General features: G+C 37.8%; 1 protein-coding gene across 1 annotated transcript in view; it reads right to left on the bottom strand.

Moving 5' to 3' along the window:
- Positions 1 to 17,673, bottom strand: part of CDC73 (cell division cycle 73) — a 103,763-nt gene that overhangs the window by 70,471 nt on the left and 15,619 nt on the right. The window contains exons 8-10 of the mRNA XM_026089174.1: positions 14,223 to 14,321; positions 12,870 to 12,948; positions 3,296 to 3,360 (exon numbers count right to left, since the gene is read on the bottom strand). Of these exons, the coding sequence (XP_025944959.1) occupies positions 3,296 to 3,360; positions 12,870 to 12,948; positions 14,223 to 14,321 (243 nt within the window). The remainder of the gene's footprint in view (positions 1 to 3,295; positions 3,361 to 12,869; positions 12,949 to 14,222; positions 14,322 to 17,673) is intronic.

The raw sequence follows: 17,673 nt of genomic DNA, 5'->3' as shown, positions 1-17,673 counted from the left end.
AAAAAGCCCACCATTCACCATCTGTTCTGGCACAAATTTTGAATGCTAAGAAAGTTTCCAATATCACTGTGGAAAAGAAAGCAGTCAAAATGCAGAAGTTTGTTTTGCTATTAAAAAAAGCAACCATCTAGGACAACTCATATTTCAGCAAGAACAAATACAAACCAGAAGTTTTGCACATTTCATATAAATCATTACAAACAATTATAATAAGAAGTAGAGAGCAAGCAGAAGACAGGGAAGATAGCAGGCAACAACAACAACGAAAAAAACAGATCACTCATTTTACATGAGAAGCGGATAGGCAACTCCAGACAGTGGGCCACAGTTTACGTTTCAGCTAATAAATAGATATCTACAAAGTTTTTCCTGTCGCTAGCAAGAGCTTAACTTTTGCAAGCTTATGGCTCCATCAGCCTCTTAAGGTAAGCACTAGCCACCAAAACAAAAGGTTTAGTTCAGACCAAAAAAATAAAAGACAATGTGTGACAAGGAAGCCAAAATAATCAATATAACATAGTTCAGACAAAGAAAATAAAGGACAAGGTGTGACAAGGAAGCCAAAATAATCAATAACACACTTGAGAGAAACAAATCAAAAGCAGGAGCAGATATTATCAATAATGTCAGACGCTCAACTGAACCATCACATTAGGACAAACAATCTCTTCCAATAGGCAGCTCATAACCGATGTGGAAACTGGAGCAAAAATAGGAGAAAGCAATAAAGACTGAAGATAAGGAAGAACACCCAACTCATCTATCCCAAGGCAATACTACCTAATGCCTTTGCACACACTGCTGGTGAAATCTCCCTTGGAATACTATGTACAATTTTACTTTTCCATGTTCAGAAAAAGATGAATTCAAACTGGAATAGCTAAAGAGAGACTACCCACATGGGAACTGAAAGCTTATTTCAGAAGAGGGCTTGACTGGTTTCACCAGGCAAAATAAGAGGTTGCAAGAGAGTATGGTTGCTCTCTAAATACGTCATGGAAGCAAACACCACAGAAGAAGCACACAAGGTATTTAAGCCAAAAGAAAACACTGGCATAAGAATAAAAGTTTTAGAGTTCATCATTAGTAAGTCAGCTGGAAATCGGAGGTCTGAGGTTTGAAGACAGCCTCTAAGAACAACCTAACATTTCAATTGCACTGAGATGGATTTTGATGAGTTCAGGAAAGGAATTACATTACCCTTTCCTGTGAGGAGAGCAGGCAAGACATAACATAGGATGTAAATCCTATGCTATCCTCTATATTCCTATGGTTTAGCCAATGAGTATAATGTACTTATCCATTAACCTTTTGGGGAGAAATTACTTTTCCATTTCCTCACAGTTTTGTCTGGCATTAAAAATCAGGATAAACCACAATAACACTGTGAAAAAAGCATAGTGTGAAATTTAGTAGCTGGTAGGAGAATAAGTACTCAATACAAAAAAAAAAAACGATCTGAAGATTAGGGGTTAGGTCTATGTGGTCCATCACTGTGACAAAGTTTAGACAAGAACAGATGAACATTTCTGTGCCACGTAACTAACAGATTTATTTCTTCCCCTCTAAAATACGAAGTCAATATGTCACCACTATTTATGAATGAGCTGAACATTTAAGGCATCTTTTTAATAGTCTGGAAAACTCAAAAACTCACTTAGAAAAAAATCACTTAGAAGTTCTTTCTTAGAAAAATGTCTAAATGACAGATGGAATTTTAACGCTTCTCGTGACACCAAATGAGGCTCTATGTGCAGTCATGCATTAAGAAACAATTATTTCCAAAAGTTCTAGTTTACATTACAAAAAAGATTTATTCTAATATTAGCTGTATTTTCTTCCTTAACAGAACAAACCATCAAGGACAGCTCAGTAACTCTACTTCAAAATGTCAGGTAGCAAACTGAGTATGAGCCAGGATTCCTAGAACAAAAAAGCCTTATAATTACTTCTTTTAAATGAACTCTGGAAAAAAACCTGTTTTTAGAGTTACTGTRCATTCTTTCACTTCCAGAGTTCTTACACTATGAAGTTTAAAACCTTTGACTGTTTGTACTTTACTAGAAGCTTGCTTTCACCCTGCCCCGGACAACTTCAACACAACCCATTTAGTAAATCACAAAACCACCATCTGAAACAGACACAACATTACGCCATGGAAATCTGCCCTGATGCTGCTTGACCCCTCACTAAACAGCAAGTGAACTTGTCAGTAAACTAACAAGTGCAAGTAGCAAGAAGAAACCTTTGGGCATAACGGACTATTTTCTTTCTTCACCAGTGAACTTCTGAATTCATCTAGAAACACTGCTGTTTAGAACTAAATGGACTCCTTACTTAAAATACTAAAAAATTAACTAGATGGCAACATTTTAAGACCGAAGGAGGTTTGCAATGAACAACTTAAGCATGAGCTTTTACTGGACAAAGAAAAAAAAACAAAAAAGCGCTAAATGGTTTTACGAAATTTACATTCTAGATACTATTTTATGTTCAAATTAGGAGTGCAAACTAGAAGTAGTGCACAGATTTAGGATAGTGTTTAGTGCTGTCTATTCATCAGATTTATATAGGTATGCAGATGGCAAGAACCTTAATGAGGGCTCTACGTTAGTTTTGTAGCATCTGTCCTCCTTACCAGCAGATCAAAACAGCATTAGTTTGAGAGCATTCAACCCACTTCCAAAAGCGCAGACAAATATTGGCAAAAAAAGGAAATCTGTTTGAGGGTCTCTTTTCTCACCTGTATGTGTAGCAATCCACACCAACATCATCATAAAGTCACATGAAAGAAACAACTGTCAATCTCACTATGATAGAAAGTTTCAACAATAATGCAGAGGTCAAATTCTCCCACCACTAAACAAATTTATTGTTATTATATTAAACTCAAAGTAGGAAACAGAAATACCCTAAAGCCTGCTTTTATTACTTCAGTTTTGAGAGTATCGTATCAGTTATAAGCATGAAACAAGTCATGTCCTTAATAGGTACAGATAAGGCTAGCAAAAATCTTCATTTAAGTCAAGCACAAAATAGTTGTAACTTTCACAAAAAAAAGTCTTCCAGTAAAGCCTTCCCATCCCACCTTTTTTACTGTAGACATATCCCTTGAACAACAAATCTCTGAAATGTACAGACCAAAATTAAAATATCTTCTTACAGAAAATAACTTTCAATAATTCTATTAGTCAGCTCAAGTGACCTTCCAGAGCCTAGGCAAGGCTGACAAACATACAGGTACACTATCATCCCTATACAACATATTAAAAAAAAAAAAAGACTTTTAGCTTACCGTTACAGACTTCAAAGTCATTCCATGATAGGTGCCCATGGTATCAATTTTAAAGCCTTCCGTTTCTGCAAAGGAAAAAAGGCTCTTGTAAATCATTATGAACATGGGGACATCATGTCTAAACTGACATAACTGGAAATGTCTTTCAAGTTATTTCTGCAAGGAACAGGTCTTGTTGCTGGTAGGGTTTTAGGTTCTGTTCACACTATAAAACCTGGTTAGTAATTATGGAATCTGTGTTTTTTTTAAGGCAATATTTCTGCTTTCTACAACCAAAGCAAGCTTTTCCTGCTGCACAGACCACTCAAATGACTGCAGAGAAAGGACATAAATTTAAATCTTTGCAAGAATGTGCTGCAACACACATGCAGTATCAGAAATTCTTCTTATTACAAGATGGAGAAAACTCATATTCCCAGAATGCATTATAATGCAACATATTGAACTTGTAGTTATATGCATGCAAAAATATGCTCAATAAGAAACTGGTTTACAAACAGACTATAAAAGCAGGGCTACTTAATAAGGCAAATCCACTTTTGGGGTGCAGAAGAGCAATGATATTATTACCATATGATACATAGCACAGAATCTGCATAAATTCATACTATAAGACCAAAGTTACTAAAAAGTTCCCCCCCCCCCAATAGTTTTAATGAGGCAGAACTTATGCTGAGGTAAATGCCACAAGTCTGTAAGTGCTCAGTGACTAAACCTGCTGCTGATAACCTTCTCGCTTTTCAATAGTCCTTCTCCGTCCTCCTATTTTCAGTGCACTAAGTCAGCACCTGCATGCTGGCACCCAAACTTGCAAGAAAACCTTTTTCCATTTGTACTTTCCCTAGTCTCATATCTCTGCTGTCAATTGACCCTAAAAACCAACAGCTCACTTCATTCATACTTAAAATGGCATGATAACCCCCATTCATTCATACTTAAAACGGCATGATAACCCCCAATCAAGCCACAGCTGGCCACAATAAGCATCGACATAGCAACTGCAAACATTTTTCTATGCCTAAGCAGTTTTTGTGCGATTCCAGCTAGACTTGTGTAAAGGATACTGTGCAGAAACAATTATTGGGAATAGGGAGATTAATGCCATTTATTACATCACCTTCACACAATGCATCAGCACAAAAGCATTAAAGGCCAAAAATAATGCTCTTTCTTGAGCATACAAAAAGTCCAAGAAAAATAACAGATGCTCCAAGACTATTAGAGTTTCTTACTCCTATCAAGAGTAAATTAACTTAAATTGAAACTCAGACAATCTTGAAAACAATGCAGATGCTCTAGGAAGACTCTATGGTTGCTCCTCCTTTCTTTCTTAAATGAGGAAGATTATCAGACAGTTGTAGGAAATGAGGCAGAGAAGCTTCCCAGATTTTATGACTCTCTAGTACCCAGACAAAAGATGCCTAAGAGTTAAAAACTGATGATGTTCCTCCCACCACAGAGGTATGTATCTACTTTCTGAACACCATTTTTGTTTTTTCTCCTTTTCCTTGAATGTGCTACCCAATCTTTTGCCAACTACCAAGTGAAGAGCCTAGAGTTACGGACCATGTTTTGTTTTACATGCACTGTTCACCATGCCAGAAGCCATTCTTGACCTCAGTGTGTGAAGACACCTCAAGTCCAGCCGTTCCATACATCAGCTTCTTAAGGCCTTCCTTCTCCCAGACTTAATGTTTCTGAGCTACATAGAATCAGTTCTGAGAAATCAAACGCAGGTACAGTCATGAATGCAGTCTTTACTTAAAGGAAAATTTTTATGAAGCCTAGCTTCTCTTTATAAAATTGATATTGCCTTTCCCCACCATCCCCAAGAAGTAATTATGCATTGAGTCTCAGCTCAGGATTCACAGAACTGAACCTGAGTTTAAGATAGTGAAGTTGCATCTGACCAACATTTCCACGGACAACAGTTTTCTCAACTATATAGGTCACTGTCGCTGGGCAAGAAACATTAATATTTCAGGTGGTGCCTGGGGGCTTACAGAATACTTGGCAGAGCTCTCCAAACTTGGAGATGCTTTTGCTGACCTGAAGTGACATAAAACAGAGATGAATAATCTAGGATGACAGTTGCCTGTGAATTGCAGAAGGTCAGCAACAGAGGAATTTTTCCCCTCCCGGCCTGGCCTATTATGGGTTCTTCTTCCCTGGGACATACAGAATTTCGAATTATTTCARTCAGAAGCTCTTCCCAAACTCCAATGCATACACACACACCTGAACAAGACCAGCAAGCACCACTCCCCCATCATGCCTGGTCTATCACAGTTCCTTTTTTTTTCCAAGCACGAACACCAGTTCTGTTATTACCTCCACACATTTGTTCCCTGTTTAGGTTTCTATTCCTTCCCTTTGGTCTCTTCTATTTTGTCCCCAACAAAACCTTGCATTCCCCCTGAATTAATACCCCCCACACACACCCAACTCTCCATTAGTACTGCAAAGGGAATAAAGGCGCACAGACGTTGATTGTCAGAGAAGAGTCAGTGGCACAGTTAAAAAGTGAAGCAAATGGGAGAGAGGCACTGGTGGGGCACAAGCCTTTGCTCTACCACAAATGGTTTCATCTTTTGCAAAAGAGARAGTCCCTTGTAAAATTTGTCCCAGTTCCATTTAATGAGCAACAAGAGCCACTAAACATGGCTCTAGCCATCACTGGCTTCCTGCTCCCAGCCTTCTGCTAACTCTTCCTGCTAGCAAGCAACCAGGATCCCAAAGAGCCACTGTTCACTCAAGCATTAGAGAAAGGACACACTATGCTGCTTTTCAGGCAGCTAAATGGGCCTCCCAAAGCTATTTAACAGCTACTCAGGTGGTTTTAAAAAAAAATCAGCCATCAGTAAAAACTGGCATAGTGCCTTTTCTTAGTGATGTAGATCTGAGAGATACTAAATGGCCAACATAAGGCATAAGGTGGAAATGCCAGGGTCTGCTACCTATAGGTAGTGGGGCAAGCAGAGGATGCCACCTCCCAAACCCCTGCCAGCTTTGAACCTGCCTACCTCAAGCTCTTAAGTAATTGCCAAATGAGAGTTAAGCATTACCAGCTTCCAGATGACCGCAGCAACCCTCCTTCAACTGATAATAGCATTGACACTGGTCTTTTCTCAGAATATAGCCTTCTTCCCGATTCTCTGACATCTAGCATGTGTCAGTCTACCAGTCAGCCATCACTTTTATTACAGACTTAAATATTGCCACAAGTGAGAGCTCTGTCACTTGCACAATCACGACCCCCCTCCCCCCCCCTTTTTTTTTTTTTTTTTTAAAGAAAATGTTAACAGTTTGTACATCTGGCTACACACAGTACCTTCAACACCACTCCCTGTACACAGCCTATGCTAAGCTGAAAACAAATGCTTCCAAGGCAGGAACTCCAGCTACGGCCATGTTCCTGCTTAGAGAATGACTGAGAAGCTGTTATCCACGTCACTGCAGCTGGCTGTAAAAGACATTCAAAGGCCGGGACAGAAAGCGGCGCAGCACTTCTTCCAGAATATTCGCTGAGGGCAGCGCCTGACCTCAAGCAGTCCCTGGTGCAGCTGCTCAAAACCACTGCTGGGCTACAACAGGCCCAAGAGGCCAGAGTAAAGAAGAGCAGAATACAGAGCAACCAGGGGACGTGCTGCCAGCATACATCAGTGCAAATGCTGTATCACAGCCTCTGACTAAGAGGAGAAATGCAATGTGCTTCTTCCCTCCTTCCCCCTCAATTCAGCTCCAACCTCTGCTGCTGAGTCACGCAGCAGCACAGAGATGAAACATTCACGACCGGCTAAGAATTTGTTTGCAACTCCAAAACTGTGATTTCAAAATCACAGCTTCACTGATAGTAACAGAGGAAGAAGCTGAAATTATAAGCCAACTACTAAAGGAAAGGGTAAGTATTTAAGATGAAAAAGAGACCTTAAATAAACAAATAATCATGATGGCAAGACTCTGGATCTTTATTTTCAAACTTAGGATTAGATATGGAACAATTGCTTATAAAGAAAACTTGAGAGTCTTTAATGCATTGGGATTTTTCAGTAAATTTACAAAACAGGCTGTACTGTACACCTTTCTTTTAAGCAAAAAGCAATCCATACTAAATATTTTAAATGCAAGTCTAACACTGAAGAATAAATAATGCAAGCAAAACCCAACAGTAATGCACTGTGTCAAACTGTATTCCAACTGTTTGCCAGATGTAATCAGTTTTATAAACAAAAACATTATTAAAACCATCTTGAATAAGAAAAGCCTTTAAAAACTACATCATTATGGACTAAACCCAGTAACTACTATTGAATAATCAATTCCAATGCTTCAAAATATAAACTAGTCAGTTAATATTAAGACTATCTTTTTTCCTGTAGTCATTGCGTGTATTACCACCATAATTTCACAGTTCAATAACCCAAAGGTTGTCAAAAGAACCATACATATTTTTGATGTGGTTCATCACTAGTTACCTTTCCAGCATCACGATATATCAACGTGACTGCCTCCTCTCATTTAAAAGAATTAGACCTGGAAATTAAAATAAGCACACTAGAGCATCAGCTTATTGGACTGATTATATTCTCCAAAGTGTGGACATACATTGCATTTCCTTTCATATGAGTATTAATACTCAAAGCGCCTTGCCTTTGCTTAAAGGCCATTGCTCCACTTCAACCTAGGTCACACTGCATTTTGACTCTGCACCTGATGCCCTTCTAGCAGCACCCAATCTGGGTGCAAACTTGAGCGCTGATACACTAAAAAAGGAGTAAGTTTCAAAAATGCTTAAATTAACCTGAATTTCTGGAAGGGAATCTAGGCAAACAGAAGCAGTACAAAGGATCATTCATGGCTTTGAAACACTGGAGAGCCTAGTTAAAGAGTTTGTTTGAATTGTGGATGAGTAAGATTGAATAACCACTTCTTTTTCCAGCTGTATACTTTTTGAAACAGAGATAGCAACAGCTCTGCTGACTCCCCAGAAAATGATTCACTAACGCATTTTCACACCTACAATAATTAAATCACTGACACTGAATTTCACTCTACATGAGTTTACTGAGCACTCCTTTTCAGTACTATAAAAAGTAGAAGTTAGTTTCATGCCTACATTTCCAACTATATTAACTAGAGTTTACAAAATTCCCAGCACATGTAAAACATTTCAATAACCACTTTACAAGCAGGTAACACCAGGTTCTTAAGTTTCTCACAGTACCAACAGAAAAATCACCATATGAATCTGTGTATGTTTTCCAGCAACAAACAGGTATGTTAACAAACTACTTGGTCACATCAAGTCAGAATATAGCGACAGAGACTGTAATCTTCCCCCCCCCCCCCATGGGAATGTCTTGCACATATTCTCTGCTAGAAATAAGCAGAATCTTGTATCCTTAAAAATGAATTGAATTAATAAAAAAGTCTAATAGGACAGTCGAGTTTCAGTATTCTGGAACTCCTACTACTTAGGCACAGAAAGAAATCACGTTTTATAGTCCACTACTTCCTAGGTTTAACATTAGGACTGACTGAAATCTCGCCATACACATTTTCTGAAAAACTGCTGCTGTGTTTGAAAATCCAACCCAGTTACATGAACGATTCAAACATAAAATGACAAGAGCAGGAAATTAATGGCAAGCTTTCCTGAAGGAAACGTGGATATAGGGAAGAATGTTCTTTTCACTGTTATGATATGAAGTCAGTTGGCTGTACAGCAAGCCCTTTTCCAATTTATACTAAATAGACTTAAAACAATATTAATTTTTACAGTGATTGGCTTTTACTGTGTTGACACCTGGACAGCAACAACAGCAGACATGCAAGAATAACATTCCACAAACTGTCCTTAAAGGATGGGACTTAGACATTATTAGAGTAGCACAGGGAAACTTTACATTTCCATCTATACTGTTAGACACACTCAATGGATCAGAAAATGCAAATCTTCAAGATAATCTCAGCACTGTTTTACACTCTGGAATCACTTAAGTAACAAGCACATGAAAAAGTCTCTCAGGTACAGCCACCTAAAAAACTGGGGAAAACCAAGGTATTTCATTCAAAACAGATTATTACCTGCAGTGTACTATGGAACAAACATCACATTAGCTCAAAGCTTTAGTCCCCTTCCTCATCAAAGCTGCAGCGCTAAGACATCCATTCGAGAGAAAGCTACAAACTGACTCAGGACTGCACAAGCAGTTCAGCTGACTGCAGGTATAACGGATTATTTCTTTGCTCTTCAAGAACAGTATTCAACAGTTACAAAGCCCCCTCACATTTATTATTAAAGCAACCTAAACCAGTCTAGCAACAAAGCCTGTCCCTTTTGGCATAGAGATTATAAAGGTAAGCCAACCAAAGAAGTATCCTGATACCACCTTAGAAGTAACCATTCATCACAAAGGTAGACAAACTTGACTGCAACTCAGTCTACTTAATGTATCTCACGTTAACGTTTTTTTTAACCTGCTATTTTAGCTCTACAAGCTTTGAATCACTGCTAAAAATAAGACTATTGCAGATATCCATATTAAACCAACACAGAAATAGTCAAAGACACAGCTGACCTCCCTGCTGCCTAAACTTTAAGTCTCCATGAATAATAGTACAGTGTACTGTAATAGTGTACTAAAAGAATATATAAAATATCATATAAAACTGCAAATGGCATTTAGCTACAATTGCCATGCAACTGTCAGAGGAGTGCTGTGAAGCCTTCCTAGAGTTTCAAGATCTGAGGACAGAGCAAACAGATGAGACCCAAAGGCAAAGGGCTRGGAGCTGTTGCTTCTCTTGGCTTTGTTTCAATCTTAAGCTAAAATCACTACGCACGTTGTTATGCACGTCATACAATCCTCCCTACTGCAACCCTTGGTCAACCGGACATGCACAAAACAAATCATACACAGAGTAAGATCTGGAAATCCTTCATACTCAGAAATCTGTAGGGTTCAGCTTTAGGTCATTTGCTATCCATCATTACTAATACACATGAACACTTTGGTCAGAAGACTGCATGTTATTGTACCTAGAACTTAAGTAATCTGCCTCCTTTGCCTTCAGACTTCTTCCCCAAAATCCCACATACTGCAAGTTTTCAATAAATAGACTACTGGCAATTCTGGATTCTTATTAAATTGGCTGTTAAAAAAAAAATCTTTGTGAAACAGAGATGTCTTAACTATTTTTCTTTTAGTGACAACATCACTTCTGCACTGTATTTCTGTTGGGGCCACAACTTGATTTTGAGAGCATTTAAATTAAAAATGCTTTAACGAATGAGATCATTGTAACACAGTTGCAAACAATGCATATAGTTCAGTTTTAAGCCAAGTATATTATTTGCACTGCATGGTACAGGAAAATGTTAATATCTAATTATGGATTTTGAAAATTACTTCAAGGTGAATTTCAATTACATTATATTCCTCACAGAGTTTGAGTCTCTTACATTAGAATACCCCAGAAATAAGTAAATAAATAAATAAGGTCTTGTGCTATTTTCTAAAGTTAATTCACAGCTGAGGAAAAGATCTCTGATATCTCTAGGTCCTCTCCTAAGAAATCTAGACGTTAATTACTAATTCCATGGAACTTCTATAACTACTACACCAATGTCATTCATAAATCAACACTGTAGAGGAAACACATAGTTTAAGAATAGCACTGGTGTAGTACCAAGTCAGGTGGAGTGTAGACTAGCATTAGAAATACGAATCAGTTATTTGAAAGAATGTATTTTTTTTAAATACACCATGAAAATTAAAAGTATGAAATTATCACAGTGTGTGACTAAACCAAAGAAAAGAAACTGAAAAGGCAAGGTGTGTAAACATGTTTTAAAAAGGAACAGAGTGATAATGATAACTATGCTGATGTAGAATATGACCATTTCAGGCACTTCATAATTACCATGATGACAAAAGAACCTTTCAGCTGGAACAAGACCCACAGGATGGTTCAGTCCTTTTCAGTACTGACAGAATCCTCAAAATCCTCGGAATTACACAACACATAAATGCACTTTTCATTGATATTAATTACAAGCAGAAACAGGTTTGGTTTTTTTCTTCCCCTGACAATCATTTAATTTCATTGTTCTTTGATTTCTGCTCACAAATTTCTATATTAAAACTGCACTGGTAACCTGCTGGACAAACTCTTCTGGGTTCTTTTTCCTGCCAGACAAAACCTGTTACTTTCTATGACCTCTTGAACCACACACACAATAAAAGCATAAAATATATTCACCTGTTTAATAGAGATGTGCTCTACCTGGGTTGCTTACTGAAACTATGCAATTCATCATCTAGAGGAACACTGGTCATCCCCTTACCAAAGGATGATAAAAATGTATTTGCTGTTGTAAAATAGTCCACAACATGATATATGCATTAATACATTTTAACTGTCATACTTGTCTATTAATTTCCTTCTCTAACTTTAATTTCTTACTGTCCAGGATAGATATTTACCGTTTTTTACTCTTAAAAGGAAACAGTAATAATAGGAAAGCTACATGGCAAATGCTCAAGCCTTGAAGTTTAGAAATTATCAGACACAAAACTGAAGAGACATTAGTAGAAATACTCTTCATGTTCTGCTTGGAAAAAAAATCAGAGGAGGGGGACACTTTTTCCTCTTTTTTTTTTCTACTTCCCACAGCTTTTTTTAAACAACAAAGTTTCACGGATGCTATTTGTAGATTATTTTTCAATGCTTAAAAAGCTAGCAAGTATCCTGCTTTTTTTTTTTTTTTTCTCCTCCTTAGTGCAATTTTCAAGGAGAATAGTAAATGAAAACCAAAGGACTGAAATAAAAGTATATTGAGGCCAACAGGGTATAGAGTTTAAGAGAATATAATATCTGACCAACGCTCTCAAACGCTGGAAGAAAAAACAACCAAACAATGTATTCACTTGTAAGTGCTTATGTACAAAGCATTTTTATTTTTTTTAGTAACTTCGGAGATGCATAGTCAGATTTTGAAATTCTTCTACATTACCTATTATGAAGTGCATGTAAAAAAAACCCTCACAAATTTCTAATGGCATGAAATTCTCCTTAGTGTTATGTTTTATGCTTTTTCTTCTCTAGTTGTAGACATCAAAACTGAACATCTATGTAGTACTGTAATTTACGCCTGCCTTTTATTCCAATGGAATATTGGAAACAATTCCTAGAATAATTGTGATTGTGGGTGCAGGGGGAGGGGAAATTATTTTATGCATCTGATAGTTATTTTTGCAGTTCTGCTTTTTTTTTTTTATTGATGGCATGTGACCCTCCCCAAACAAACAAAATTTTTCAACAAGTTCTGTTTAAGTTTTTAGTTTGCTTCCTAAAAGGCAGAAATAATTTCTAACAAGTAATATTTTTAGACTTGATTACCAGATTTGCCTATGGAAAAAGCTATCTCTAGGCACAGTTGCATGTATTTTTTGGTCTTGGGTTTGACAAGCAGTGGCACAGAAACCCCCACAGCCAACCTTAACGTTACATCTGGTCAGTTCCAGTTCCAAATTTTCATATTTTTTAAGCAGCTTTATGATCAACTTACCCTCTTTTCCTTTGAATCTTTCCTGATCATATCTGTTGTAGGCAGCTGGAATAGGTTGCTTATTTCGTAAAGTGGGATCCTAAAACAGGTTAAATTAAGATTTGTAAAATATCCAAAAAGGTATTTAGTAGTTTTTGAACTTCATAAAGTATTACATGCAACTGCTTAAGAGTAGAAAAATCAGTTAACTTGTGTAAGAGTTTCAATGCATTTGAAAACTTCTGATGTTTTTCATTTTAGCAAAAGTTTAAAAGTACATACCAACAGGAATGACAAAAAACTGAGACAAGACTGAAGTGGAAGTAATGAACCACATTAGGTGGAATCTGTAAGGTTTTATGAAAACACTGTATTTTTGTAATATCTCAAGAATCAGAAAAAAAACTGTCAGTTGACAACTCATGGTTAGGCCTTCAGCCACACACATGCTATGTTCCTTGCAAACCTGATTAAGCTAAAAATCTGATAAACCTACAGAATAAAAACAAGTTTGGAGGAAAAAAGGCATACTGGGAAAAAAAAGTTTAAAACTGTGCCAATCTAGCAGCACACTAAATACCAATTCATTCTTTTTTCATGGATGACTTAGTTACATAGTCACAATTATTCTGAATGGTATATTTGAATAGTCCTGTTTACAATATATGAAATTCAACACAAAGCAAATATTTAAGTGCTGAAATTCATCTTGCTATTTAAATTTAGTTCTTTGTTAAATGCAATGGTATCAAAAATAAATCCAAGATTAAATAGCTTTCACAGCAGACTGCCACTGAGTTCACAGAATATATTAGGTTTCATAAAGCAGAATAGTAAACATCACAATACAAACCAATTCCTGTCTAAAATCCAGAGAGGCTTAAACAATAAACCTGTAAATCTGTTCTCCTGATTTATCACAGGCAAAAGAAATCTAGTTCAAGCTGTTCCCACTCATGAGTCATGTTCCAGATTCCTAAACATTTGCTACCCTATCTGTCAAAAAAAAAAGAAAAGAAAAAACCTGCAAAACATTGTTTGAAATGGCAATAGTCTCATCTAATTTATTTTATTTATTTATTTWTTTTTTGCAACTAGATGCAGAACGTAGCTRCTGTTTTGTACATATGGAAGCTGGCACTAACAGTTTAATCTCCAAATAAAAAGAACATATTGAACAAATTGAATTGATATATTTAACTCTTTAAATACCACTCAATGTAAACTTAAGGCAAAGAATATTGTGAAGTTATGCTTGAAAGTTATTCTTTCACTGGAACTAAACCCAGACAGACTCTGAACTTCATGATGACAAGACACTTCATACTTTCACTTTGGGAGCCACAGCCATGATATTTAAAGTGCTGCTCCTACCGTGGGTGCTGTATTTGGTGCCGGTCTCTGCTCAGGTGCACGGCCTTCTTCTCTGGCTTTTACCGACTGAAGAATTGCAAAAATATTCTTGGCAAAGTTCTGAAAAACATGGCAAACACCCATGAACCTTGCTGACTGACTGTGTTTTAAGTAACACCAACACAGCTAGAAAACACTGTTTTGCTTTTACTTGTGCTTCACAGAAAAACAAAAGTTTAGTGAATAGACATTTTCAGATAATTTTTACTGTGGCAGGTTCCCAATGTAACCAGGTCTTTCAAGCTGAACTGGCATCCCCTATTCTTTAAGGCATAAATACTCAAAAAAAACTTTTCGAATCTGACTGTGGCTTCATTAGAGCAGAAGCTAAAACAAACTTTTCACAGTCTGATAAAAACGAAGTTCTTGTGAACTAATCCCCTTACCCCCTCTTGCCAGCTCCCCCCTCACAGCTCCTGCGCAGCTCTGCTGCCTGTAGCACGTGCTGCTGCTCGCAGAAACGCACCCCGGCTCTCCAGGAGCAGCTCCAGCTCCCGGCCCGGGTACAGGGAGGAGCGTGCCGCTGCTGCCGTAGCTCCTGCAGGGATGCCGGGCGCGCTCCCCCCGCCCGCCTCCCCGCTGCTGCGGGCGGCATCCTCCCGAGCCCCCAGGAGGGCTCCCCTGCTCCTGCCAGGGGCAGCAAGGCCACGCAGGTAGGCAGCTGCCTCCCACGCTTCCAACACAGCTCTTGAACAGAGCACAACATACTTGAACTGGTTTTCAGTTGTTCATGGCCATGCCTCTGTCATACTGTGATGTAATTCATTTCCTTTATTATTTATTTTGAATTATATGAATCACCTCATTCCATCTGGCACCAAATAACTTTTGAGCAGTTCAGCTTCCCAGTCTGAACGGGAGAAAGCAAGTACAGAGATTACACACACAAATCCGGGAGTCGAGAACGAGCCAAGGTAAGATTTCTTAACAGTTTCGTGCGGTGTTTTGTCAGATCACCCCAAGCCACCAAGGCACTACTGAACAGACACTGGTCAAGGCTCTTAAACACACTCCTCCAGGTAATATTACCAGGATTGTTTTGTTCTAAGCAAAACGAGCTTATGCTTATTATTATATTAACTCTCTCGAGGCACTCTGAGTTTATGGTGATGGTGTGTACGCAACAGCATCCTTTACTGACAACTTTCAGCAATGGCTCATCACTAAAAGGAACCGTCTATCAGTTACTGTATGAAAATAACTTTATTACTGGTTCAGAAGAGTAGAAAGTATTCATAAAATACTTAAATTCTTTCAGACTATTCTATGCTAACACTGAAGTGTAATCAACACCATTGGCATTACAAAACATATGCAAAAATTATAAAATCAAAACTTCCAGCATGAATTTTGTAGGACTCTTAAAGCTGCTCCAGATTAGTTTTAGCTACCCTCAGTTAGTGTGTTGTCAGGTGACTCCAAGATGGAGGGGCTGAAATGGAAGGCCACCAAAAATGACTTAGAAAGGCAAAGCCATTCCTTGCACAAAAATAGTTCTTTTCACAAAGACTTAAAGAGCTCTCACAAAACTGTGTTTGAAGTTCTCTCCAGTTACAGAAATCGGGGGGGGGGGGGGGGGCCGCACGGGACAGGACTTTAAAGAGCTGTGAGCCACGCACATATCAGTTATAGAAGAATACTCAAACTCAGGTCTGTTCTTTGAAAAATGAGTCCAACCACAGGCTTTTACTGGAAATCCACAGATTTCTTCCAACCTCTGGACCAGGCAGCATATCAATCACAAAAGCCATTGCTGTGTTTCAACACATACTACCTCCTGGAAATGACAAACTACTCAGTCTTCTGAAATTCAGGAGGGGGGGGGGGGAGCTAATTAATAAAAGGAAGAATTTAGAAGAGTGATGTCCACGTAGAAGCCAAGGCTTCTTTCAGTCACAAAGAAACTACAAGTAGCTTTCCCTTTCATATTTCATTCATAAAACCTACATTCACCATACTCTTAAAATCAGGTTTACATTTCAAATTATGGATTTTTCAAAGGCATGTAAGCATCTCGGGTTTTGGTAACCTGAAATTGCATGTTCTGGACCAAGTTTTAATTTACAACAGCTAAAAACTAGGATTTTTCCAGACCACTGAGAAAAGAAGTCATCAATAAGCATGGCATTACAAAGTGTTCTTGCTCATGTTTTCTTTGACAGCGTGAAAATGCAGGTCCCCCAAGGCCACAACTAATATTTGTTTGGCAGGGGAAAAACAACAGTGTTTTAATAAACATTCAAACTAAGATGATCATCTTGTTGTTCATTGACTTGTTCTGGGATGCAGGATTACATTGCTGTGACAGAAAGTGATTGAGCAAGAATGCCATTACAGCTACTGACWGGTTTGCAAAGCCCTGATGGATGGGAAAAACAGCAAATTTTCATTGTTCATCTCTAAAGAGGTCAAATCATGATCAGCCCCTATCTTCTGCCCTGAAGTTTAAGTTTAGTTAAACTTAATACAAAATGTATTATTTTTATTACCAAAACCTTCTGGTTTGGGGCACAGAGCAGAAGAAAAAACTTATGTGCCTCTGCATTAAATCCTTAAGAAATCTGAACATGCTTAAAAACAATACTTAAGAAAATCCTTGGTATTTAATGGCAACTTCATCAATTTTTGTTTTTCTCTCTCTGGAGTACTGCTATTGCTATGAAAGCTCTGTTGATTCCAACCATGCCTGCTCCTAATAATAATTCATCACACTGGAAAAGAGAGGCAATGTTTCAGCAACTATCTAATCAGGCTCTTGGGTTTTTTTGTTTTGTTTTAAATAAAGCCCTACAATGATAGTTTCTTCTTCCCATCCTCATCCATTCCCCTAAAAAGACCACCCATGCACAAGATGTAAATTAAAAGGGAAAAAGGATGGTAGCCAATAGAGGATATCAAGAAGAACAGGAGCTATGGGCAGATAAACATAGTGAACTATTTTCTTACAGGAAAAAAAAAGTCATATTTTCTTTAGGAAAGCCTGCAACAACAGTATGTTAATTTTCAAAATTTACTGGCACAGATGCTCTATCTCCCACCAGCATAGCGATCAACATAACATAGTGGTAACTATCACTGGCGTTAATTTAACACCAGGCTGTTCGAGGAGAAATACAAAAGCAAATGAAGTCAACCTGCTCTTCTGAGGAAGAATTTCAGTGAAGCTGCATCACTAACAAGATTGCTTTTGCAATCAAACTACTTTTAAATAGGGCATAGTTTGTTCTAAATAAGAGACCGCAATCTTTATTCTGTAACCTGTACTTAATTTCTGTAAGAAGCCATAACCCTAATGGCTCACTAACAAAGACTTCTAGTCACAATCATAGCTTTATCTGGCTGGCAAAAGTGTTTTTTTTTTCCCCACTTTATTTCGTTTATCCACACAAAAATACAAGATGAAATGTGGTAT

The sequence above is a fragment of the Apteryx rowi genome, unplaced genomic scaffold (genome assembly GCF_003343035.1).
Source record: "Apteryx rowi isolate R43461 unplaced genomic scaffold, aptRow1 scaffold_80, whole genome shotgun sequence".
In the NCBI taxonomy this organism is placed as follows: domain Eukaryota; kingdom Metazoa; phylum Chordata; class Aves; order Apterygiformes; family Apterygidae; genus Apteryx; species Apteryx rowi.
This window is presented reverse-complemented; position numbering and strand designations above follow the sequence as displayed.